Source organism: Periplaneta americana, chromosome 4, assembly GCF_040183065.1.
Source record: "Periplaneta americana isolate PAMFEO1 chromosome 4, P.americana_PAMFEO1_priV1, whole genome shotgun sequence".
Taxonomy (NCBI): Eukaryota; Metazoa; Arthropoda; class Insecta; order Blattodea; family Blattidae; genus Periplaneta; species Periplaneta americana.
In genome coordinates, this window is record NC_091120.1 from 192,883,243 (window position 1) to 192,910,019 (window position 26,777).

At 36.4% G+C, this 26,777-nt stretch overlaps 1 protein-coding gene across 1 annotated transcript; it reads right to left on the reverse strand.

Moving 5' to 3' along the window:
* On the reverse strand, positions 1 to 25,781 carry LOC138698984 (lipase 3-like). The gene is made up of 8 exons (XM_069825171.1): positions 25,766 to 25,781; positions 21,948 to 22,166; positions 19,729 to 19,843; positions 18,166 to 18,412; positions 15,767 to 15,925; positions 11,762 to 11,850; positions 1,950 to 2,085; positions 1 to 280 (listed from the first exon to the last, which is right to left on the reverse strand). Exons 1-8 carry the CDS (start codon positions 25,779 to 25,781, stop codon positions 131 to 133), a joined length of 1,131 nt encoding a protein of 376 aa, XP_069681272.1. The 3' UTR covers positions 1 to 130.
* Between the last annotated feature and the right edge of the window lie 996 nt (positions 25,782 to 26,777).

The following is a 26,777-nucleotide window of genomic DNA, read 5'->3' on the forward strand; positions in this document are numbered from 1 at the left end:
AAGGTGTGTAGATGGACAATAGGCACTGTTTATTCTAGAATCAATTCTAAATACGTCGTTTGAATTTCTCAAATTGTCAACTTTGTATTTCCTTGATGATGTTCATAGGCACAGCAATGATTCTGAAGATTTAGTATTCAGACAACAGTTCCAGAACCTTCTCGTATACCAGTGTGTTTACATCTTTGGCATACAGGTAATCCAGATGGTTGAACATGTCGTCTGGTATTCTGTACTTCAACACTACGTTGGATAGTTTGCTGTGTAATATATCCACATCCTGCGGGGAGAAACGTAAGTAGAACATAGACAATGATTAATGTAAGAATCTGATGACTTCCACAAAACACAATTATGGCCAGCAGATCATTGTTTCTTGTTTTCATGATAATAATGACTTTTATCGCTTTCTTTTTCGGGAAATATTTCTCCTGTTTCAGTTTACCTTAAATATCGGGTTCGAAATAATAGTTTGATAAATTAATTTTGAGCTGTAGTTTTTGAAACAGGTTTTTTTCTGCAGCAAATTCAAACTCCGACTACTTGCTGATTAAAGTCAGGCTTCTTATAGCATATCAAACCGTCACCAAACCATTTCCTGACGGTCAAGAAGATTTGTGGATCAAAGGCAAACCAATCTCTCATGTGCGTTAAGATAATTTTATTGTGCTGTATCTTTATCCACTGGACTGGCACATACGTACGTTTTGCATTAATGTTTTGTGTTTCCTTGCTTACATTGGTTTTTAAAATCCACTATGAAATTTAGTTGCGTCTTCAATATTCGAGATAACTAACTGGTTGCGTAATTAAATTAAATTAAATGGAATTGATCGCTATACTTCAGAATACCGCGTAAATATTTATGTACAAAGACTGTGCAAATTAAAAAAAATAATTACAACACTTGTTTTTTTTTATTGATGGCACAAGGGTAGATACATAAGTACCTACATAAAAAGATATGTCCCCTGGACCAAAAATAAATACCGGTAATTCAATAAAGCAATAACGACACAATTATGTACCCTGTACAGTACTTACGCGGTATTCTGAATTTGTTCCGAATTGATTTTATTTATTATAAACATTAACAACAATATGTTTACAATTGTTATACGGTAAACATTCAGTTGCAGAATTTGCAGCATTTTCAATACCCGTATCCAAATTCTCGTTTGGACTCATTTAACAATGTTTGTTTATTTCTCCTAATACTGCTGTTCTTCTGTTATAAACAAAAACCTATCGTGTTCAAAACTAATAAAACAAACATAAACGAATCGCCTCTCGCAGAAAGAAACTAATAATAATACAATCAACTCTCCACAAAAGACATGTTCAAAACTAATAAAAATAATACAATTACTTTTTATTTAAAAAATATTTTTTATCAAAGTGGATAAAACGTTGTATGATACACTTATCGTAACTTCATACTGTATTACAATACTCGGCTGGTTATCAAAATCGTATTGTGATATGAAACGTTACGACATTCATATCTTAAATAACTATTACAGTACCGGTACATGAATGTTGTTGCAGGGATGGTTTGAAATTACTTTGAAACTGATCATTGCTGATTATGCGCAATATAGTTAAGGTTGAAGTTTGAATAGTTTTTAAATAGTAAAGTTGTCAAACTATCACAAACTCGCTGCAGAAAGCTACTGAATAGTACAGGCCTGCATACTTTTTACATTAGGCCTACTAGTTTGTTTTGTTTACGTAGGTATCTGTACTTATTTTCATGTATTTAAGTACAGTACTGTTATTTATTAGTTTTATTTTGTTAACTTTTTATTGTCTTATTTATATATTTATCTGATAGTTTTTCATATTAGTTTTTACCAACTTATTATTTAGCACTTCATCAATCATGATACGAACTCTTCTCCGTTCCCATGATGCCCTCGTATTATTAAAACGCCGCTCTGTGTACGCACCTGTACATCCGATAGCCAGTCGTTGTCGCTGAACATGAGTACGGTGGCAGCCGTTACTTGACTCAGGTCGTAATCCGGCGGAGTGTCCTGGTCGTATTCGAACTCATTGTCTTGTCCGAAATCGAATTTCGCAAATCTCCCTAAAATTTAAATATTCTTTAAGAAAAATAATGCCACACTTACAGTCCATGAGGATTTACTTGTCTAGTCCCTTTTAGAAAGAGAGAGAATGCTCACCATCTCTCTCTACCCTCATTTATGATGGTCGACACTCCTTCAAACGACCACGAGTTACCAGTGGCGGCATTCTCTTCCTCTTCAAATTCTGACTCCACTCCGCCAGAAAGTTCGTCCGTGTCGTCCAAATTGATTACGAACGAATAATAAATTTCCATCTACAAGTCCATCCTTCGCCCAATAAAATTTTTCAACTTTTTCTATGCGTTCACAGGCCTTCCTCCAATTTTCTTTCGTCACTTTTGCAAGTGCGCTCATTTTTAACCTGTTATACACGTTTTTTAAGAGTTCTGTTCGGGCGTTTCTTTCCTGGAGTTCGCAGCACACTTCCGCTTCCGCTTTCTAGCGCTTCCTTTTGGTTTTTTTTTTTTTTTTTTTGTTTTTTGTTTTCTATTTTAATCCTGTTAACACCACGAGATGATATACCTGTCGCTGCAGCAGTACTTTCGATAAAACTCGGCACAGATATTGTTTGTTTTCCGAATTTGAGTGCCTCATATTCTCCAGTAAAGAATTTATGTGCATTAATAACCATGTTCATACCGTCCGACTTCAAGGCTTTCCCGCGTTTTCCCATATTGCCTACCATTATTATTAAATACAAGAGCACAACACTCATTACAATATTTAAGGTAACAGTGAAACCATGTATCTCTGAAAACATTTTAATTTGTGAATTATATTATATTAAATTGGTACAACAAGATACAAACTCGTCCACACCTGTGGAGTAACGGTCAGCGCGTCTGGCCGCGAAACGAGGTGGCCCGGGTTCGAACCCCGGTCGGGGCAAGTTACCTGGTTGGGGTTTTTTTCGAGGTTTTCCCTCAACCCAATACGAGCAAATGCTGGGTAACTTTCGGTGGTGGACCCCGGACTCATTTCACCGGCATTATCACTTTCATTTCATTCAGACGCTAAATAACCTGAGATGTTGTTACAGCGTCGTAAAATAACCCAATAAAAAAAAAGATACAAACTCACTTCACTATTCACAAAATACTACTAACTAATGAACTCGAACAACCCCGAGACGCCATTGAGAAGTGTGAAGGGAGAAGGGAGGAGAATTCCAAGAATTGTACAAAAGGAAACTCTTGCCCGTCACATCTGGTGGCAGTCGGTAGACAAGGACCTCAGACAAGGACAGTAGAAATCACGCCAACTTAATCCTCATGGACTGTAGAAATGTCTCAAATTCTGCCTGTCATGGTTTAAAGAAATGTCTTAGATTCTGCCCGCTAGTTATGGTTTAATATAATGTATCATCTTTAAAAAACTGGCCGCCATAGGTATTTTGCATCTCACACACTATAAGTTTACATTTTAACTTTGATCTTAAAGGCTTAATGAACTTGCGGGTGAAAGTCGTAAGCCCTATATACTTTATCTTCTAGTACTGGCTACTGAGGGTTGAGCAGAATTATGCACGGTGTACTACGAGAGAACTGTGCTTATAGAGTGCACGAAAACCGGTTTATTCAAGTTGCGGTACGTACTGTATGTTTCAAAAGAAAATGTTATTCTACCAAACTAAATAAGAACACAAAGTAATGAAACACTTCCTTAAACACAAAACAAAACATGTCTGTTGCACATTGATTCATATAACTCAATTTCTCAAGATTTGGAGAAACTGTATTAGCACCAGGGCTGGGCAAAATACTGACATCCAAGTAGCCTATTTCAAATACAAATACAAAATACTTCAAATAATTGTATTTGAAATACAAATACAAAATACTTTTAAGAAATTAACCAAAATACATTTGTATTTCAAATACTCAAAATACATTTGTATTTCAAATACTCGATAAAATATATAGGCCTAAAGAAATAAGAATATTACTGAAAATCTAAAATATTATATTAACATTAAAAGTATTTTTACCTCGAAGTTTTATATAAACACTGTAACAGATCAAACATCACTTTAAATTTTGATGAAAGTGAACTTATTAGGATTGGAGTTACTTGGAATAGATGGAGTAGATTACTAGGTAACAATATGTAATCTGTTTTTAAGGGAAATTAATGTGGACAAAAGTTGGCCATAATAGCACGTCTTCTCGTTTGCATTAAATTAAGGGCTACGGCAATGGGTTTCAGAACTGCACATTATTCTTCAAGGTACTGAAACTCAACATCTTTGAAGGTTGACAATCCCAGTTTTTCACATATATTGTTTATATCATGTTTGAATTGCAATATTTGAGAGATTGAGTCATAAAGAGAATTCCATCGAGTTGGGCAAGGAAACTTTAATGAATATTTCAAGACATCTGATATAATTTCTAAGTATTTGAGTCTCCTAGACGCATTCCATAATGCTAAACATTTAGCAAGTGTTGGGTGATGGATCCTTGATGCTGTTGGAGATTTCTTTATGGCATTAAGGAAATCAGTTGTGGCAAGAAAACTAAGTGTATGGCTAGCACAACTGAAATGGGTAGGCAAATAAAACAAAAATTCATTCTTCAAATCGAAATCCAAAACTTGAAGAAAAGAAGAAGAAAAAAGTATTTGGAGTATTTGAAATACAAAATACATCAATTTTATGTATTTAAATACAAAATACTTTCGAAAATCCTTACAAATTACAAAATACAAAATGTATTTCAAATATTGCCCAGCCCTGATTAGCACAAGCTATGCGAAGAACTGCCGTTAAAAGCCCATCATTTCTTGTTTGAGATTTGTTTATTTTCGTAATAGAAAATAACTGTTCACATCTATAAGTGGAACCAAATAAACACAAAACTTTCTCATACAGCTTATGCAGATTGGGAAAGCGTCCTCTTCGGAATCGTCATGAAACTGCATAAGACTCGACCTTGAATCATATTTCGCTCGCATCTCTCGATCACATCGCAGGTCAATCAATTCACACTACAATGAAGGGGGGGACGTTATCAATAATCAGTTGGAATCGGAACATGTAGCGAAAATACTCAAATCCATTTCCATGCAATCAAACTCGTGGAACCTTGATGTAAATTTCTCTAATAGACCGGATAGAATACAAGCGTACATTTCGAAATTTTCATTGTTCAAAATTTTATGGACTTAGATAAGGATGGGAAATGATATATTTCGCTCTTTTGTATTTGACGTATCCATAACAGCAATTTCTCCTTAAAAGCTGCAATTCTTTCTGCAAATTGTGTATTAAGAATTTCTTTTCCCTGAAGTCCTAAATTTAGCTCATTTAAAAGCTGTAAGATCTGTTATAGCTGCTGGCACACTACAGCGCTCGCACTTGGAATTCCCCATGCGCACGGAGGGCAAATGCACTCAAACGCTCATCGCTGGTTGTTCATCGTTCTAAACCAGCCATGGCAAAAATGCAATCGTGCGCCGAGCCACTGTGTAACCTACAACGTGCATAGCACCTATGGAGGGAGGCGGACACCCGAAGGGGAAGTGAAGCAACTGTCTGACATTAACGGTTTTTCATTTTCCTTACATCAAGCACTTAAATAAAATTGTATACAGTACAAGGCTACAAACTAATGTTTAGTACGTGTAACGAAGAAAGAAATGAACAAGAAAACATATATTGTATTCATTTATAGAAATTGACAATCTGAATATTCCATCATGCTTTCTAAGTTAAGAAAACATAGGACACATTATCACAACCTAAAATTGTCTTCAGAATGTCTCTGTGACAGAATTATGAATTATGTCACTTATTGCCAGTCGTAGTTGATCACGAAGGTATTTGTCTGTCAGTCGTGATCTAAATTTGGTTTTTACTATTTTCATTGTTGAAAATAATTTTTCACAAACGTCGAACATGGCTTCAACAGAGCAAGCGAAAGAACGAAGGTTCGGATATTTGAAGGGTGCACGGGAAAAACAATCAAGGTCCATCAAAAATCGAAATTGAGTTAATAATGCTATCTTATAGTGGAAAGGAAGTACTATCATGTGGTCTAGCTAGTAATAAGAAATCATCGTTCTTGACATTCCACTACGTCAATTTCTATTAAATACACATATAACAAAGTATTAAGTGCTTAAACTTTAAAGTCGTTTTTCTCGAAACTTTCTAAAATGGACCTTGATCGTTATTCCTGTGTACCCTTCATTTATTTTTTGGCAAAGATTTGAAAAGTTCAACATTTGTGAAGTCCTTACGTCTAGCTTTCATTTAACATCATATTGTAAATCTGTGAGTTTAAATTGAAGATCTAACCGCATTATTCGTACATCTACTGAAAAAGGATCGACGTACAGAGATGATAGTAATAATAATAATAATAATAATAATAATAATAATAATAATAATAATAATCTTTTAATGTGTCATGAGCAGGGAACGGATTTATATGGACTAAAAATATATGAAATATGTAAATATATATGTAGTTATTTTTACCAAAATATGGAATTAAATATGGATTTTTACCAAAATATGGAATTAAATATGGACTTAAAATTATAAAAAAATGACTATGTACGTTAAATATTGGTACATTTTAATCAAACTAAACAAAAAATATAATGGACGTACCTTATCTTCCAATGTAGTTTCAACAAAACACAATTTTTATTGTCTGTTACCATAACAATAGGTTACAAACATTTCTTTCAAGTGCTGAAAAGTGAATCTTCTTCTATTGTCTCTGAGGATAGATTTATACTGACTAAAAGAGCGTTCGACGTCACAAGAAGTAACTGGTACATAATTCAATTTCACAATGTCTGCTGGGGATAAGTCCAAGTTAATCTTCACTGTTGATTCACCACTCATCACAGCAACAACCTTTTGTAGTTCTTCATATCCAGGGTTTTTTGAAAGTACAGTGTCCACCTTAGCTCTTACTGCATCTGCAACTTTACCTCTACCACGATTCAGTTGTTCCACAGTACTATTTATAATTTCAAAACTTTCAGATAGTGAAAGGTGCCTATTTTGGAGACTTTCGAGCGTTTTTATGATGCATGAAAATGTATGCTGAATGTGAGCTAAGTCATTCTTCACACTTATGTCACAGGTAACTGTTTTCGCAGTATCAATTGAGACTGCATCTTCAGAGTCCAATGCAAGGAGAACATTGTTAATAGAGTCTATATGTTCGGCATAATATTCAACTGCTTCTAGCCATGTACCCCATCTAGTTAAAATTGGCTTTGGTGGCAATGGAATTTCAGGGTACATTTCTTTCAACACGTTAACTCTACTGGGAGCTTTGAGAAATACTTTTTTCACTGATGAAATCAACAAATCTACTTTAGGGAAATTGTCTCTGACCACTTCTGCCACACGATGAAATGCATGCGCCACACAAGTAAAATGAGTCAATTTAGGATATACAACAGATAATGCTTGTCCAGCTTTGACCATATAAGGGGCAGCATCGCTAATAAAGAATAACACATTATCGTACATAATACCCTTTGGCCACAGGATACCCATAGCTTCGTTGAACAGTTTAACTATAGTTTTGTTATTGCACTTTTCTAGAACATCACAATGTAAAAGAATTCGTTCAGAATATTGTTCACTTAACAAACCGATAACTACATTACCAACAAGTCTACCTTCTTTGTCGGGAGTCTCATCAATGGAAACCCAAATTGAACTATCTTTAATTTCATCTCTTATCTTCTGTATTGTCTCATCGTAGATGGATGGAGCATACGTCTTCCTAAGTGTTGACTCATCCGGGATTGTATGTTGAGTATATTTTTCAAGGAATTCCCTGAAGACCTTATTCTTTAGTTTGTAGAGAGGAATATCAGCAGAGATGAGAGAACGGCACAGGTCGATGTTAAACTCAGATCTTACATTCGATGTTGTTGGTTGTGTTAAAAACAATTGTCTCTGCTTGGAATTTAGTTGTTTGTTGGCCTGATGTTTACTAGTTGTAATGTGTTGTTGCACCAGGAACTTTTGTGTAGATGATACTGCACACTGACACAAATTACAAAATAATATTTTATTGTCAGTTGATAAACCATCTTCTTTAAATTCTGAAATGTAACTTGTTAGTTTTGATTTTAAATTGACTGAATGACGTACTTTTGGCATATTTACCGTCTTTATAGTATGATTTACAAAACTGAACCTATGTGTACTCTGACTGGCATTTAACTGTTGAGCTGCACAACTGAAGTCTGTTAAAAATTTTAAATTAAATTAATACAGTTTTGTAACTTACTTTCCCATTGTTGATAGGACTGCTAATTTTCAAATAACTCTGATGTTAAAGGGATTACTGAACATGTGTTTAAATCTCTATTGTTGAAATGTATTTTTAAAAGTTAATGGAATTTTGTTTTGTTTTATTGTTAAACCTAATATAATATGGACTGTTTTATATGAAATATGGAAAATATATGGAAATTAACGAAAATATGTACTAAACTCTAAAATATGGAAAAATATGGAAAATAAAAGTAGGATTTTTCAACCCTACACATTGTGAAACATAAAGATAATGCAAAATATAAATTATATTAGCTTTATAAGTAAATATGTATTTACATATAAATCCTTTCCCTGGTCATGAGTGACATGTAGTATAATGCCAGTTTATGCTATACAACCGTTTCCTCGTAATACTTGTGAACAAATCATACATTTAATATTCTCATCATATTGGCAGCAAAAAATACGTCCTCCCATCCTACTTGAAACTTTCGTTTTTGTAGAGGTACATGGTTTCAAGAGAGACATTGCGACGTTACGCCACTCGCAGGTCAGAGACAAATACAAATGGAACGGAGTTTGACTCCAGTGAGTGAGAGAGTGGGTGTTGGGGAAGGTAGGAAGCAAAGGAAATCATTGCGAGCCACAATGTGCTCGTGAGTCGCATTTTCGCCACGGCTGTCTAAACAGTCTCGTTAGTTGTTATTGATACAAACTATGACGATCGATGTTCAACTATCAGCGTCACGAACAAGTCGAAGCTCAATTAAGTCATTCCAGTGTTACGGGTGTGACAAATATTTAGTTACATTGACTAAAAGACTTAAGATTATGTCAATTTCTTATATTGTAGGCAGTTGAAAAGCTATGGTATATGCCTCTAGTTACCTAGTTGTTGATCCATAATTATTAAATCCATATATTTTGTCTAAGAAAAGTGGGAGGGGGAAGACCAATTGTTACGGGTGTGATAAAATTTTCCATTGGCATTGCGCATTCATACAGTTAATTCAATAACTCTGCTAATTGGTATGTTCTGAAAGACTATGACATCTTTTTTTTTTTTCCTGTATCTGTAAGATTTTTAGAACAAGATTTTCTAAACTTCGATTTGCGCTTGAACAAGAACATACAGAATATTTATAATATGTTACGTGTGTGACAGAATATTTAAAATATGAAATTTCAATTATTTTATTTTTTTTTTCCAAACATTTGAAAATACAACTAATTAAAGATATAAAAGTAGTAAACAATAATGCAATCATAAAGGTTTACCGTTTGATTTTACTGTGAAAATTAATCATTTTCGAACAAAAATAAACTATCCACGCTTATTTATACTCTTGGATGTTTCACTTTTTTAACTACGACAGAAGTTTTCTCCATAGAGATATCATCCTTCTTTAGCCAGATCCATGAACTCCCACTATAGCCAATATAGAAAAAAAAACACGATTGAAATTATCAACCAATTAACAAAGTTTAACTGTGATGCTTATGGTAACATCACAGTTTAGTATATACAGTTGCGAAGCTCTGTACTTACTAAATATGCAAACATAGACAGTTGAAATATGCATCCATAGATAGTTGCTAGCCACCAGGATCGCTACTGTCGCCTCATCACAGACTCTTTCCCTACCAGACCATAAAATGTATTGTACTTTCGATGTCGTGTTCTTTTGAAAAATTAATACCTTCCTTCCATTATTGAAATAGAAATACATAAGGTTTATATATTATTTTCATAAAGTATATATTATATTCTATAAACTCACCTTCCTGGATCTTTCGGAAGAAGGATAATTCTGACCTCTTTTTCTTAGAATTTATAGTGCTACAAACGTCTCCTTGTCCCATATTATTATTCAAATTATTGTATTTTATGCATTTACAGTTATTACAACCGATAACGAACATTTCACAATTTACACAACTTTTCACAACAATGCGAAATACGGCACAGTCAATGCCTTTTCGATCTAGACCAGGCCGTAATATATGTTCGGGTTTTCTATTTCAGTGTATGGAGCTCAGTGAATTATTATATTATAACTTTATTTAGTATCATAGCTAAGTTTTATTTAGTGTAATGTGTCCATAGGTTCCCTTTACTTCTTATTGCATAATAGCCTATGTTGCAGAAATAATTACAAAACTGTGTTATTTTAATGTGAAGAGAATTTTACATGTTAACATAATCTTTTCGCATCAACATTTTAAGTTTAGAATGGAAGCTATTTTGAGGTTTAATAAAAAAGAATTTCTATTGTGATTTAATATAGCACATCTACCTTCCTTAAAAAAGACAGAAAATTTATCATACCACTCCTATGAAATAAGTGTACGTACGATTGTTACTTCGTCTCTTAGGTAGTAGATAAATACAATAATTCAATACTCAATTGTAGTATTAAAATACAGACAAATTGAATGTGCGGAGTATCATACATGACATTATGCTCAATTATAATGTATAATTGCGAATTTAGGAATATAAGACATAGTAAACATAACCTATAATATTTCCATACGAATGGCAGGGCATTGGAGACCACTAAAATTAGACAGAAAGGGGCAACTGGGACAGTAAACATAACCTATAATTTCAACATATCTAAATATCCGTGCGGTGCAACTGAAAATGATTGAATCGTGCATAAATGAATGTACAAGAATTTCGCAATATTTAATCGAAATAAAGGCAAGTATCACACATACGAACAACGTAATTTTCACACCAAAAATATTTCATCTTAACTCGCAAGTGATTTATGTCTGAAGTGTCTCATAATCATTGTTTTAAATTTTATTAATGCAATTACACTACATTTTAGAGAAATATATGTTACTGTTTATGCATTCCAACCAATTTATATGGTTGAAACGCCGCCCTTCGTGATCGGGTTAAGCGAGTTACATGGTCTGCCTTACGGCCTGTATTAGATCACGATGGCTGTGGCACAGTCTATTGTTCCTAGTACTCACAGCGCTCCAAGCGACTAGCAACTATCGCGAGAAATGCAAAAAAATCATCCCAAGATTCGCAACTGTATGTACTAAACTGTGGTAACATGTAGATTTCTATTTTATATATATATATATATATATATATATATATATATATATATATATATATATATCCATATCTCCTGGACTATGTTGCGTATTTTAACATACAGAAATAGACTTTTTGTGGCAGTTTTTTTAGATACAGGACCAGTTGACTTGAAATGACCCAATTGCCTTTCATCCGTGAAAATAATTACAGTTTAAGAAAAAAATAGTTTTTAGACATATTATTCTGCAATATATTTTTATCCCAAGTGAATTTAGAGTCGTAACATATCTTTCAGGTCCGACAGAAGACACATTTCCTTGAAAAGAAACTTTACACTATTTGATTGTTAACTTGCCTGACATAATGAGCTGGCCATAGTGCAGACATTGCTTCGTGGAGGCCCCTGCAGGGATGTGACTGAGAATAACTGGCAGTGCCGTCTGTAATTATTCACAACAATCGAAGATTAAAATATTGCATTCATTAACCATTGTTGCCAACTTAGGGAAAATTTCCCCAAAATTTATTTAGGTTATTATTAAATCGAGAAAAAAATTTGGGGATGAAAATATTAATTTGTTTTTTTTTTTTCCTTAGCGGAAAGAATAAAAAATGGCGGGATAAAATTAACCATTGTTGCCAACTTAGGGAAATTTTCCCGAAAATTTATTTAGGTTATTATTAAATCGAGAAAAAAATTAGAGGATGAAAATATTTATTTATTTTTTTTTTTCTTAGCGGAAAGATTAAAAAATGGCGGGATAAAATTGAGGAACTTTACTATACTCGCGTAAGCTTTAAAAAAAAGAAGTCTAGTAATAAATATATATGATCGTTGTCAAACATCAAACAACTTCCGGTGCCCAAAAACTCATTCTTTCAATTTCTAATCCGTTGTCTCCATTCCTCTACCCTTGTTCTATGCGCATATCCTCCATTCTTTGTTGAAAGTTAAGATCCTCAGGAATTAAACGTTTTAAAAGCACTTTATTTGATTTTCATGATTTAACCTTAATGAGTTGCACAGACATTCCAGAAATTTATTTCAGAGGTCAGTTTTATATGAACAAAGGCCGGCGGTAGACAGACAAACTTACGGGGGAAGAGTATCCGGGAGAAACATCGTGAACGGAGTAAATATTTATTTCTTGTTATTAAATTTGAATGTTTTAAAACTTCTATAGATTTCACACACTGTGGAAAAAATTTAAGAGAATTTTATTGGATCTAGAATGCTGCAAAGTTATGTTACTACCTAAAACGATAGAAATAATAACTGCTTTAGACGTGAGGTTTTTCCCTCCGTATTTTGAACAATCATTTATAGATTCAATGTTCACTTAACATCTTGTGCTCTTGACAAGTCATAAGTGGCCAGCTACAGACAATTTTGTCCCGCGCATGCGTATCAAGTCGTATAATCTTCAAAAGAGCACGGCTTTCATGTGAACGTACATCCAAGGACTAATCTCATAACCTCCACCGATCCCACGCATGTCCCCATAGACACTCACAAACCAATACCGCCACCTATACCCAAACCATCACAGTCCGTCTTCAAACCAACACTTCCCAAACCCGAATTGTCTTATGCGGATGCGGCTAAGACTATGACAACCAAGACAACCACTACAGACGATCCACAGACAGACAAAACAACCACGGAACAGCTGGTCGAGGGGGTTCTACGTTCTGCTATGCAGAAAATAGAATCCTACATTGACCGGCAACTAAACGGACTACAGGACGAAATAGTGACATTCACTATTTCCTTACTCACTACAGACACAAACCCCACGAAACAACACACGACACTTGCCACAGCCAACCAGGCAGCCAGACGGCTTCTACGGAAACAAGAGGCCTTGCCCTCTTGTACGGAAACGAGTAGCCCACCACTTTGTTGGTAACAGGTTACGAGTCTCCCTAGCGCCACTACAAAAACGCGACTAAAACTGAACTGACCAGAGCACTGGACTCTCCACCTCTCATTAACATCTGCGAGGCATGGTGCTAACTTCACCAGTGGCGTAGCATGAAATTTTGACCAGGGGAAGCTAACTCAAATTGTCTTTCATGCAATATAAGAAAACGTATTACAAAAATATAGTCTTAAAATAAATAGTAGTCAATTTCAAGTCAGCAGTCGAAGATTGGTTGGAACCTCGTAAGTAACACCAATAAGGCATGACCTCAAATGATACGTAATAAAATATGATTTCACGGTTTACACATATCTCTTAACAAATAGACACGTATACGTATAACATTAGCTCACTCCCTGTCATACTTAGAGAAATCACAATATTAGTATCATTACGTAAGTATGCGTCTGTCTTTTGGTTGTGTCCTTCATTGACAGCAAGGGAGTCGGTCATTTGTTTTTTAAATCACACTTTTGTTTGTAAGTCAGTTTTATAATACAATTGTCCTAAAAAAATTCAAGTAAATTAGTGTCAGGAACTGTTATTTCGCTCATTATTTATTATATCAGCCAAATGCACACTAACACTTCAACTGAACACAACTGACGAAAAGGGATAACTCGGAAACTACTTATTTTAAATGTTAAAGCTAGCTTCTTTGCGAGTCTTGCGACTAGGGTAGCTTAGTTAGAAAGGAATGGAAAATCTGCGGGGTGGATTACACAGAAGAAACCGGTCTGCTTGGAAGCTGGTTTGTGCAGGCTTCTTGTTTACTGCTGCATCACAAATCATCCTGAGCTGCCGCATCACATTATTTAACGAGTAAATATAAATTCTATTAAAATTAATAAATAATTTTCTCCATAAACTGCAGGTTTATTTTGAAATTATTATTAACTGGGGAAGCTAAGCTTTTTAGCTTACATTGACGCTACGCCACTGAACTTCACTTCATTCATATCACGATTCAACTGTCAGCGTTTACATGTTTCATATTATCATTTACAGGGGAAAATACACTACTGGCAGATGAGAGGGCAAACGGCTTTTAGCTGAGAACCTCCATCTAAAGTTAGTGAATTGCAAGTCGGGAACCAATGGAGGCATGGGATGCTTACCCTGCCTGCCATTTTAAACATCATTCTTTCTTCGTCCCCTTTCATTCATTCATTCATTCGGGGTTGCCAAATTTATACAAGAAGTCTACGAAAGTTGCGGGAAGTTTAAACTACTCGATTCAGATATTACATATTCCAAGTACGTCAATATGACATTAAATAATAAAAATAGTCGTGTACTAACGGAAACAATGTGTTCACATGCTCTTGTGCTCTTATTGACGCACCGCCATTGTTTCTCCTTGCACACTACCATTAAATAAAGGGTAAATGATTACTTGCCGTCATTGCAACGAGTACGAAACCCTCCCTCATGTTCTTGGTTTCTGCAAAAAAAAAAGGGGGGAACTTGCGAAACAATCGACATCACTGAGTTAGAAACCGAATTGCTGAATGTCTAAAGAAGACTGGAAAGTTTGTTGTTTATGAAGAACTACATTATATTTCCTCCACTGGCTCCACCAAATGCGCCGACATTTGCAATCGATAACAATCAAAAGATTGGCTTTATAATCAGATTTGAGGAAACTGAATTACAACCACAAGAAGTACGAGTAGGTTTGGAAAAGAAAAGACATTGTGAACCCTGCTTTTCTTATCTGGAAGAGAAATACCGCATACCCGTTTGTCGCCGGGAAGAAATTGGCTTGCTATTTGGTGCAAAGGGCACTATCTCCAGATTTTGTATCAATTTATTTTATCGCTTGCACATTGATCTTTTGAAACTTCAAAATATAGCCATTAGGCTAATGTTTTAAGACATTCCTTGTTAATTATAAATACCGGTAACCATTTATAGGCTACAGTACTATATATGAAAAATAAATTGAGGGGCTGGGTGCAAGAAGGGCATTTTAGAGGATGTGCCCTTTTTGAGTAAAACGCTTTATTGTGTTCTCTGATCTGTTATGCATATGATCACCAAGTTGTAGCTGAATACTGTGACCATAGGGGTCAGGAGTACCCAAAATGTAAAGGCTTGCATAGGTAACATTATTACGGTTTGAATTTTCAACATCAATTTTCTCAAAACTTACATTTGAGAGAAGTGCCTTTCTTGTACCCAACCCCTCATTTATTCCTATTAAGAATAGCTGCCAAAAAAGTTAAAATATTGTTTATCTACAATTAATTTAGGTGCTGTTATCGCTCAGTACCCCTTTTTCAAGGGCAGTTATCTTTTTTGGATTGTTCTCTCTTTCTCCCTTTACTTTCAATAAAATTGTAATATTTGTCATTCCTGTTTTTGATATGGTACCTGCAATGTTATCTTTACATGTGCGGAATTAGGTTCAAATCTTAGTTGAACTGACCTCATTAAGTTGATCGGAGTTGAAGCCACACAGAAGAAACAAGAAGTTGGAACAGATGGCTCTGGTGATGGCTTCGTGGTTGCACACGATCTGACCGAACATGACGGTCAGTTCACTGCGCGGCTTGAACTCCATCCCGCCAATCATGTTCAGCAAGTCCTGCGTTAACAATAGGCGTTTTTGTATTTCATATATTACTTGTCCAGGCCACCTCTCGGACTTGCACAATAATCGCATGTAGGTCTATGTATAGGGCGCACAATGAGCCGAAGTTTGCCTAAATGTAAAACCAAGCCAAATGTTAAAATATATTAATGGATTATAATGAGATTCTAACATATTCCTGTAGTACTTTCACTAAGGCCGTTGAAATACTGACTGTTTCTATTAAAATATCACATTCGTAACAGAGATTTACAACTAGTGCCTGCAAGTCCTTTAAGTAAGAGACATTCGTGTTTCCTGAGTAGGCAATAGCGTCTGACAATTAACTTACCTACTCGTATTTCAGCAAACAATGTTGTGTTCTGTGCGGATATTCCTTCCATGCATCCATCCTTCGCCCGTCTACTTATCCATCATTTGTTTATTAATTCGTATTCAATATTCTATACATCAATCCTTTCACCCATCCATTCGCTCATCTACTCATCCATCCAACCACTCACTCACCCAACCACCCACCCACCACTCACTCACCTGATAATGCAGCCATCCATCCCTCCATTTGTCCATCCACAAACCCATCGACCATCCAGCCACCCATCCATCCACCAACCCACCCACACATTCATCCATCTCTCCGTACATCCCTCCATTCGTCCATCACCAGCCCATCGACCATCCAGCCATCCATCCACCAACCCACCCATCCATCCACCCACCCACCTGATTATGACGCCACCCATTCATCTCTCCGTGTATCCCTCCATTCGCCATCCACCAACCCATCGACCATCTAGCCATCCATCTATCCACCTACCCACCCACCCACCTGATTATGCAGCCACCCATTCATCTCTCCGTTTATCCCTCCATTCGCCATCCACCAACCTATTGACCATCCAGCCATCCACCCACCCACCCATCCATCTATCCACCCACCTGATTATGCAGCCATATCTCCGTTTATCCCTCCATTCGCCATCCACCAACCCATCGACCATCCAGCCACCCATCTATCCACCTACCCACCCACCCACCCACCTTATTATGCAGCTATCCATTCATCTCTCCGTTTATCCCTCCATTCGCCATCCACCAACCCATCGACCATCCAGCCATCCATCTATCCACCTACCCACCCACCCATCCACCCACCTGATTATGCAGCTATTCATTCATCTCTCCGTTTATCCCTCCATTCGCCATCCACCAACCCATCGACCATCCAGCCATCCATCCATCCATCCACCTACCCACCCACCCATCCATCCACCCATCTGATTATGCAGCAACCCATTCATCTCTCCGTTTATCCCTCCATTCGCCATCCAACAATCCATCGACCATCCTGCCATCCATCCATCCACCTACCCACCATCCATCCATCCACCCACCTGATTATGCAACTATCCATTCATCTCTCCGTTTATCCCTCCATTCGCCATCCAACAACCCATCGACCATCTAGCCATCCATCCATCCACCTACCCACCCACCCATCCACCCACCTGATTATGCAGCCACCCATTCATCTCTCCGTTTATCCCTCCATTCGCCATCCACCAACCTATCGACCAACCAGCCATCCATCCATCCATCCACCTACCCACCCACCCACCCATCTATCCATCCACCTGATTATGCAGCCATTCATCCATCTCTCCGTCCATCTCTCCATTCGCCCAACACCAACCCATCGACCATCCAGCGATCTATCCATCCACCTACCCACCCACCCATCCATCCACCTGATTATGAGCCATCCATTTTTCCGTCCATCTCTCCATTCGCCATCCATCAACCCATCGACCATCCAGCCATCCATCCACCTACCCATCCACCTGATTATGCAGCTATCCATCCATCTTTCCGTCCATCTCTCTATTCGCCATTCACCAATCCATCGGCCATCCAAGCATCCATTCACCTACCCACCCACCCATCCATCCACCCACTCACCTGATCATGCCCCAGCCATCTATCCATCTCTCCGTCCAACCCTCCTTTCGCCCATCCATCAACCCATCGACCATCCAGTCATTCATCCACCCACTCACTCACTCACCCACCCATCCATCCATCCCATCGTGTATCCATCCATCCATCCATTCACTCACCTCATTATATATCTATCCATCCACTTATTTCTGTTTAGATAGACTGACATCGTCCGATTTAAGACGTCGAAGGTAGGATGAAGAATAATAATTGGAGACTGCGTAGTAGTGACTTGCCTTAGACAACTCTCCTATTGGGCTGATGAGTCTCATGGCGGGGCTCTTCATGTGGGACATGAAGGCGACGGGAGACAGGCTCACCATGAGGCGGATCTTCTCGTTGTACTCGGGCATCTCGCTGCCCATCACGTAGAAGGACGTGGTGCCCTGGGAGTGGCCGACGTAGTACAGCGAGGACTCCGACGTCACGTTCAAGATGTAGTCGATCATAGCCGGCAGGTCGTAGATCCCAATCTCGTTCCAGCTATGCATTTGTCACCATTTAATTTAGTATTTATTTGTATTCCCTCATTAGCTACATAATCAGTTATTAAGTAATTTACTCTCTCAGCCAAAAAAGAAAAGCCATTCTGATAGCTTCGTAACATATATTTTTAACTCCCATCCGCTCCCCGGATCCGTCAGTTGTTGGGAACTGGAATCGTCACTCTTCACTCTGACGTCACACAGGAAGTGACGACGGCGTTGACACATAGATCCTTCCGCGCTTAAGAGTAATGAACACAGTCCATCATCCCGCCTATCGAGCTCTGGCCCTGTACCTTCCACGTGCTTTACCAGCGACGTCAGAAATCGATTTTTCCGCAAACTTTTTCGGTACTTTGGATTGGTAGAGGCGGTCCAATTCCCTGGCCTCCCAGGTCTCTTGACGTTACACCATTTACTTTTCTTTTTGTGGTTAGGTCTGTGTTTAAAGGCAAAATGTACAAAACTCTTGTGAATGATCTTGATGATATAAAGACTAGAATAACCAGTGCTATTGTCACTGAATATGGAGACATGCTACGGCGAATATGAACAGAGTTGGAATACGATTAGATGCTGTAGCTACGTGAGGTGCACATATTGAAGTGGACTGAATGCAAAGAAACTTTTTTTGAGTTGATGTATCACTTGATAACAATAAAGAAAAAACAGTGATTCACAAAGAGAATGAATTTAAAATACCGCGTAAGTAATTATGTCGTTATTGCATTATTTGTTTATTTGTTTGTACAAGGGACATCTTATTCATGTATTTATTTATTTAACCTTGCACTATCAATAAAAACATGCTTTTTCATTTATTTTTAAGTAACACAGACTTCGTATGTAACTATTTATGCTGTACTTTAAAGCAAAGCTCTCCTTTCACCAAAAATGCATTGTAAATTGTCTGCAGTAATTTTACGGAAGTTTTATCTATTTGAATATCGTAACAATGTATTGCACTGTAATGCAATTCATTTCAAATGTTGGCAATATCGACTCCGTATATCGACTTCAACCACGAATACAAATCGATTAGTACCTCATTCGATGAACTTCCGGTAAGAATTCTCCCGCAAAAATATAATTTCATATTTTACTGCTGAAGTATTTCATTTTATGAAATCGTATGCAAATATTCCTCACTTAACTGCAATATGCAATACGTAAGGAAGACAAAAACATATGGTTATGTCTACTTTTACACCGAACTTTCTGTTCTGCAGAACAACACCGGACTCGATATTTCAATCGATATGAAGTGTTTCTTACAACGAGCTAGAAATAAGATCTAGCTCGTTGGTTTCTTACCTAAATTGCCAGAATTCTTTGTCAGTTGTCTCAAACTCGACGTGTTTCCTGGAGTAGACATTGCCTCTTGCATTTCCCAGCCATACGTCGTATCCCGCGTCCGATAATAAATATGCTACAAAACATAAATAGCATTCTTTCACAACGTTCAACTCGTACCATGTCTAAAATAAGGTTAGGCCTACCAGATTTTTTCCACAATTTTCGGGGACATGTATCGACATAAGAAAATAGTATTTTTGACATTTCTGTTATTTTGCCGTGCTCGTATTTGTTTTACACATTTTAAAGAACTAAAATGTTTCTTTAATTTACACATTAAAATATTAATTCCACTCAACTACTAGGGACTTAAGCCTAAACTAGTGCTATTTTTCAGAAATATGAATGTTTTAAGCAGGTCTTCTCCCAATCCCAGCAAATTCCTGACAAGTAGAGTGACCAACTCTCCCATATATTTTTTTATTTTATGTCTTCCTTAATGGACCATTCTGTTTATTTGTGTACCTGCTGGGGAGATGTATGTACGCTGCAGGGGCGGCTCGTCCATAAGAGCTGCGGAGCTGCAGCACTCCCTGCTTTGACAGGAAAATAATAAAATTATTTGTTTTAATTTGTAGAAGAATTGTTACAGCTTTTATTGGTAAATTGCTTTATATTTCATCTTGCCGGGAATATGTACTATTATCTTATGCATAATCTTTTTGCGCGTCGACTGTATTGGAATTGACACTGCATTCAAAGTCGTCCTGGGATCTGCAGTGTGGGCAGCTCATAGAGAGTGTGTCTTGCTTGGTCAGGGGGTAGAGAGGTGAAGGGGAGCAGAGGGAAACTGCCTCTGTTTAAAACCCATATTTCGCTGCAGGGGCTTGCAGAGCCAGGCCATAAGGGAAGGTCTTTCCTCCACTCCCACATCGTTATTGTAATACTACGTCAAATGGATTCTCTATTTCCTTGAAACTTAATGACAACATTTTTATTTTCTCTTCACATACTTATTGTTGTAGAATCTTATCGAGTTAATATAACGAAATTAATATTTTTTGCCTTATTATTACGTATATATCCAGCCTCCAGTAGAACCTTAGGATTTGCCTTAACTCAAAATGATTGCACGAGTAGAATCCTTTTGATATAGCACGTAAAATACGAAAGAGACTTCTTTTCCAGTTTTAGAACATTGTTGACCGTCAGTATATCTGAGTGTTGCTTTGGTGTGACGTCTTAGTACCGTAACTTAACCAGTGCAAATGTGCAAGCATGAGTGTGTGTGAATTACAGAATATTAATTTTATTTTTCTCAACTTTCCCTAGCGGAGAAGATTGATATAATGAAGTGAAATTACAGGGTCGTCCGTTACCCGACTTAAATCTTACTCAAGCTTCATCCAGCCGAAATAGTGCATATATGTAAGGAAGTATAATAATGAAATTTACGCTACGCGTTTGTGGTTACGTGGATGTGAACAAAAAACAAATCTGTATTTTGTTTTCCTTGCTCCTCTTCGCTGGTGATACTGCATGGACTAGGAGTGGTGTGACAGATTTAGGACATTTACCCCTAAAAATTAAAAAGCACGAATCTTCGCAATCTCACCTGAAAAATGTTGTTTCATTGGCTATGTCAGGAAAAACTAATATTGCTGCTCAACTAAGTGAAATGAACAGAACAAACATTCTCAAACATAATTAAGAAATGAAAAAAAAAATCGTGAAATTATTTTTAAAAATATTGATTGTATCAAATTTTGTGGCCAATATGAACTTCCCCTTAGGAGACATGATGAAAAAACGATTCGAAGAACTCTGGTGTATTTCGTGAGTAATCTGAACGAGTCTCTCACAAATCATTTGGAACATGCCACTGTTTAAAGGTAATTCTAAAACAATTCAGGATGAACTGATAGATTGCATGTTGAGTGTCTGCCGATTTGAAATTCAGACTGAAATCGATGGTATTAGTTTTTTTTTTAGCGATTATGGCAAATGATGCCACAGACACCTCCCAACTAAGTCAGGAAGTTTTGATTTTTCGATATATAGTGCATTTATTTTTGTCCTATACTTATTAGTAATGATATCAAGAAGTGAAATTTGTATGTACCAAAATCTACTGCAGCTCCCCCAATCCACAAGTTCACGAGCCGCCACTGGTACGCGGATTGATTTAGAGTTTCGACATGATGTCATTAACAGTTTCATTGTTAGATGGAGTTTACCCAAAGCCTTTCCCGGTCCGAGGATGACGTAGTCGATAGAACTGCAAAGAAGGCCGTGTTGAACGAGGACAGGGCCTTTGGTCGAATTCGTATCAGGGTCCTTGCTGGGGATGCGATGCAGAGTGAGAAGGTAGCCATCTTCGGTCTCCACTTCATGTTCTTCTACCGGGTAGCCATATTTGCTCAGAAGTTCGGGCTGCCGGAAATTAAGCAACAATGCTGACGGCAGATAAGACCAATGGTATAACAATGTAGTCTATTACTTAACTTCATATAATATTATCTTTATACATGGTGGAAATGAATACAATTCGAAGTATTTTCCTAACCTGGCTTCGGAATTAGATTAAATTCGTATCTGCTAGTGCGGACTGTTAATATCGTCATTTCATGAGCGCCAAAAGATCAACTGTAAAAAGTGACGGGATTCATTGAATCCTTAAGGTAAGCGTTCACTACATCGTATCGCACGCATCGGACGAATCGCACGGATCGGAAAAAGACTATCTTTGCTGTAATTGTTATGTAACCGCGTTCACTACATCGTATAGGACGCAACGCCTCTCGGCAAATCCGTTCACGTTTCTCGGATGGGCAACTTTTCCGATGCGTGCGATCATGGCCTTCTTTAATAAATCAATTTTAATTGGTCAACTGTAACTATTATGTTGTGCCATGTTCAGTGTCGCACCAAAACGGCAGACGGAAAACTTTTTTCGCGTGTAGAAAATTGCGAAAAATTATATAATTTGAGGCGTTCCCATTACAATAATCAAGTCGTTTCTTGCAAATATATTATGTAACCAATATTTCTTTCGTTTCTTCCTCTTCAATTAAGACGCATGAAGCAATTACAAATTCTTATTCCCTGACAGACGTAATTAATAGACCTAACCTCAACTCCTCTCTTTTCAGTAATGTCAATATCGTACGACGTCATGTTTTAAACAGCTGATAGGGAATCCGATGAGGCGATAAGGTGAAGCCGTTACAGTGAACGCACTGCACTTGAAATATCCGTTGCATGCGATTCGTACGAGGAGTGCGATACGATGTAGTGAACGCTTACCTTTACAGTGCATAAAACGTTTATTCGTAAGGTGACCATAATTCTTTGAGTGAAAGTGGGACTTTAATCACTTTCTTTAGGAAAAAAGTGGAACATCATGTTTTTTTCTAAAATCCAGTATTTATTTGATTTAAATTTAATCGTAATACGGATACACATACAAAATTGAAACATAAATAACACTAAAAGAAAGAACAAATGTTAATAATTTCAAATTATACTTCTTGAAAATAGTATTATAGCAATAAGAAGAAATTAAATGCACTTCAAAAGTGTTAATATTTAGCTCAAGTCAGAAATTAGGCTTCTTAATTTTCTTTACCCCAATCATGCTTAGTAGAAGTTGCTATTGCAATCAGCAACTCAGGTTTTGCAAGCAAATATGAATAAAAATCATTGCAGTTATATCCAGCTGAATAGTTATTTGCCGTAGCTCTAAAACAAGGAAATTTCTTTTCAAGCTCTTCTGTAAATTTACATTGCCTCTTTGGCATAGCTGAGTAAAACACAGTTCTAATGTTCATTATAAATACGCATTAAATTGATTAAAACCCTAGCTGAATAAAAAACTGTACAAATCTCGAATATTATCGTTCTATCGATAAAAAAACAGGTAATACCAACCTAAAATTGTCATAATTAATAAATACAATCTAGAGCATGGAGAAATATTTTCCATGTCGACACTATGCAAGTACTATAGGTAAAATTTATCGGCACACTTGTAAAAGTTTATAACTTGCAAACTTACACCAAAAATCGGGATAAAAGCCTATTTATTGAAAAAAAAAAAAAAAAAAAGCGGGACAGGTTTTTCAAAGATAAAAAAGGGACAATCCCGATTAATCGGGGTGTATGGTCACCCTATTTATTCGGTTCGTGATTGTTAATGTGATAATGGTTGAGATTTGAAGTAAAAGTTTGACATTCTTTTTATTTCTGTCTTCATACTCAATGCATTTAAGTTCATTTATTTCATAAGCGCTTCCTCATTATGAAAACAGTGCTTCCTCATTTCATGATGCCAACAATGCAATTCCTAGATGTTGATACAGCGTCGTAAAATAACCCAATAAAAAAACAACAATGCAATTGATAATAATCGAAACGATTCACACATGAACATGACGCCAATGAATTGTTAGAAATTGTAATGAATAATAATAATAATAATAATAATAATAATAATAATAATAATAATAATAATAATATGTTATTTCATTGCATACATTTGCAATTTAATAACACAGTTAAATACTTTAGAATTAGACTGTGTTCAATTAACTGCGATATTTCTGTCTTAATACTCCCTGTTTACCTCTGACTGAGGTTCTAGCTGATAAACACTACTTAAAGATAGCCTGTGTGTCAGAGGAAGAACAATTATTTGTATACATCTGAAGTCTGATAATATTTTGATAACATTCAGCTCATTTCGAACTGGCGGACCAAGGTCACGTACAAACCATGCACGAGTCACTGAACTGAAGTACTGGAGAATGGTCCAGGAATGAGGTAAGCACTCGTGACAAATGTAATCCATTGCTTGACCTTGATCCGCTAGTTCGAATAGTGTAATATGTTACTATAGTCAGCGATGTATGCAATGGAGGGGGAAAGGAACTCGCCACCCTATCCCATTATCTCCTCGCTTAGTAGCCTCGTGAGTGATGCCTTATTAGTGTCACTTATGAGGTTCAAACCTGTCCGGACAGTTGACTAAACTACTTCCTGTTAAGCAATGAGATCTTTTCGATTTTCAAAGGAATTTTATAATATTACATTTTTGTTCATATTAAATTTCTGCGCATTTAAAGGACAAAACTAAAATTCTTTCAATCATTTATTATCATAATGCACTACTCTCATACTCATTATGAACAACTATTATATAGGAGCCCGAGTCGTTTGACATCACAGAATATGATATGTTTTGTCAAAACACTTACTCTAACCACAGTTTTTTTGTGCGAGATCGTGCGTATTTGCTTGCTTTCCGCACAAAACCAATACGCGGTAAGTATGAAATACCACATTCAGTATTCCCAACGTAACACACATAACAATTTCCCTCTTCTTACCGCTTAAGCGCCACATTCATTTTACTGCTTTAGGCTTTTAACATATTATTTTAAAGACGTTCAACATAGTAATAATTATAAATTGGAAACTTACCACTGCAATTTCACCTAAATTGCACTGTTAATTATTGTTTTTAAATATTTGCAAAAATTAAGTAAACTCTACTACTCCACTATAGTTATTGCATTCGTGATGCAAGTAACATTAAGGAAGCCGTGAAAAAATCAACAAGATTCCAGATGCCGATGTTATTACTGCAATATGTTATATAAATAATATTGTTAAAATATTAAAATGAAAAATAAATCATTACATAACCTTACCGTTTGTTTTAAGTTCGCATTTATAGACTGGGGGGGGGGGGGGGAGACAGACGTATATCACGGCCTGCTACAATATAGTAAACACAGAAAACATTTTATAGCAACAATGTTGAAGAGAGATATTTTTGTTTTCCAAAATTGCCGTCATTGAACAGAAACCAAGATGGAGATTTCATTGCAACTAATTAGAAATTCCTCTTTCAGGTATGTAATAAACGATCTTCGCACAAAATAATGTACGATATACGAGCGGTATGTTTGTTTTCATGTTCGAGGAAAAGATTGAAAAAGCGAAACGTAGTTGAGCTTTTTTAATTTCCGAGAACATGAAAACATCAACATACCGCTCTTGTAACGCATATTACTATTGTGTGTGTGTAAAGGACAGTTTTTTTTATGTAAAGGGTCAGAGTAAATCACAGTTGTGTCTTTAATGTAGGCTTTGATGTTGCTATTGTAATGTTTGTAAACAGTACAGAGTTTATGTGGATACAGAACCCTATTTACAACATACTTTACGAACGGGCACAACGTTGTAATGAGGTTGGTAAGACAGATTGAACTGTTTCTATAATGAGTACTGGTATTTGAATTGTGATATTATTCAAGTCAATACTGTATCTAAGGTAGGCCTATGCATTAGTTGAAAGTTAATAATTAAATAAGGAACGTTTAGTGTTGTTATTCTGCAAAGATCGGTTAACGTGTAAGAAAGAGGGAAGATGAGAAAGGGGTAATGAAAAAGAAGGAATAACATTTTCGATTAATATAATTTTATAGTAATGCAAAAACGGTTTAAGTAACCAGTATCGAATAAATGTAAATAACTTTCCTTTACTTTCTACATTGATAAAATAAAAATGAAGACTGTACGAATTCTTTCTGCACAAACTGTACAACGATTTCCAATTACAGTCAATTTTAGATAACTTTATGCCAGTAAGAATAACTTTGTAGGCCTATCACTTCCTAATCTCTCTTGAAATGACTGGTGTTTCATCTATTTACAGTATTTTTCTACAATATTGCAACTTTCTGAAACATTCATAGAAATATTTTAAATAGACTGAACATCATTAGAAACTATAAAATAGCAGAAACCTTTTGTGACTAATAAAAACTTAATTATGATTCGTGTTCTCTCATATATCAAATTGCTTGAACTGTAATACGAGGCTTAGTACAGTGAAAATTCTGGAAATGTGTAATAATAAGAATGTAATATACTCACAGCTTCCAGATAAGCGTCTTCAGAAATCTCAACAGGTTTATCAAATAAAAAAGCTGAGACTTCTGTCATCAGACAGAAGAAAATCGCAATAATCTTCACTCTGTCCATGCAGTTCATCATCCTGA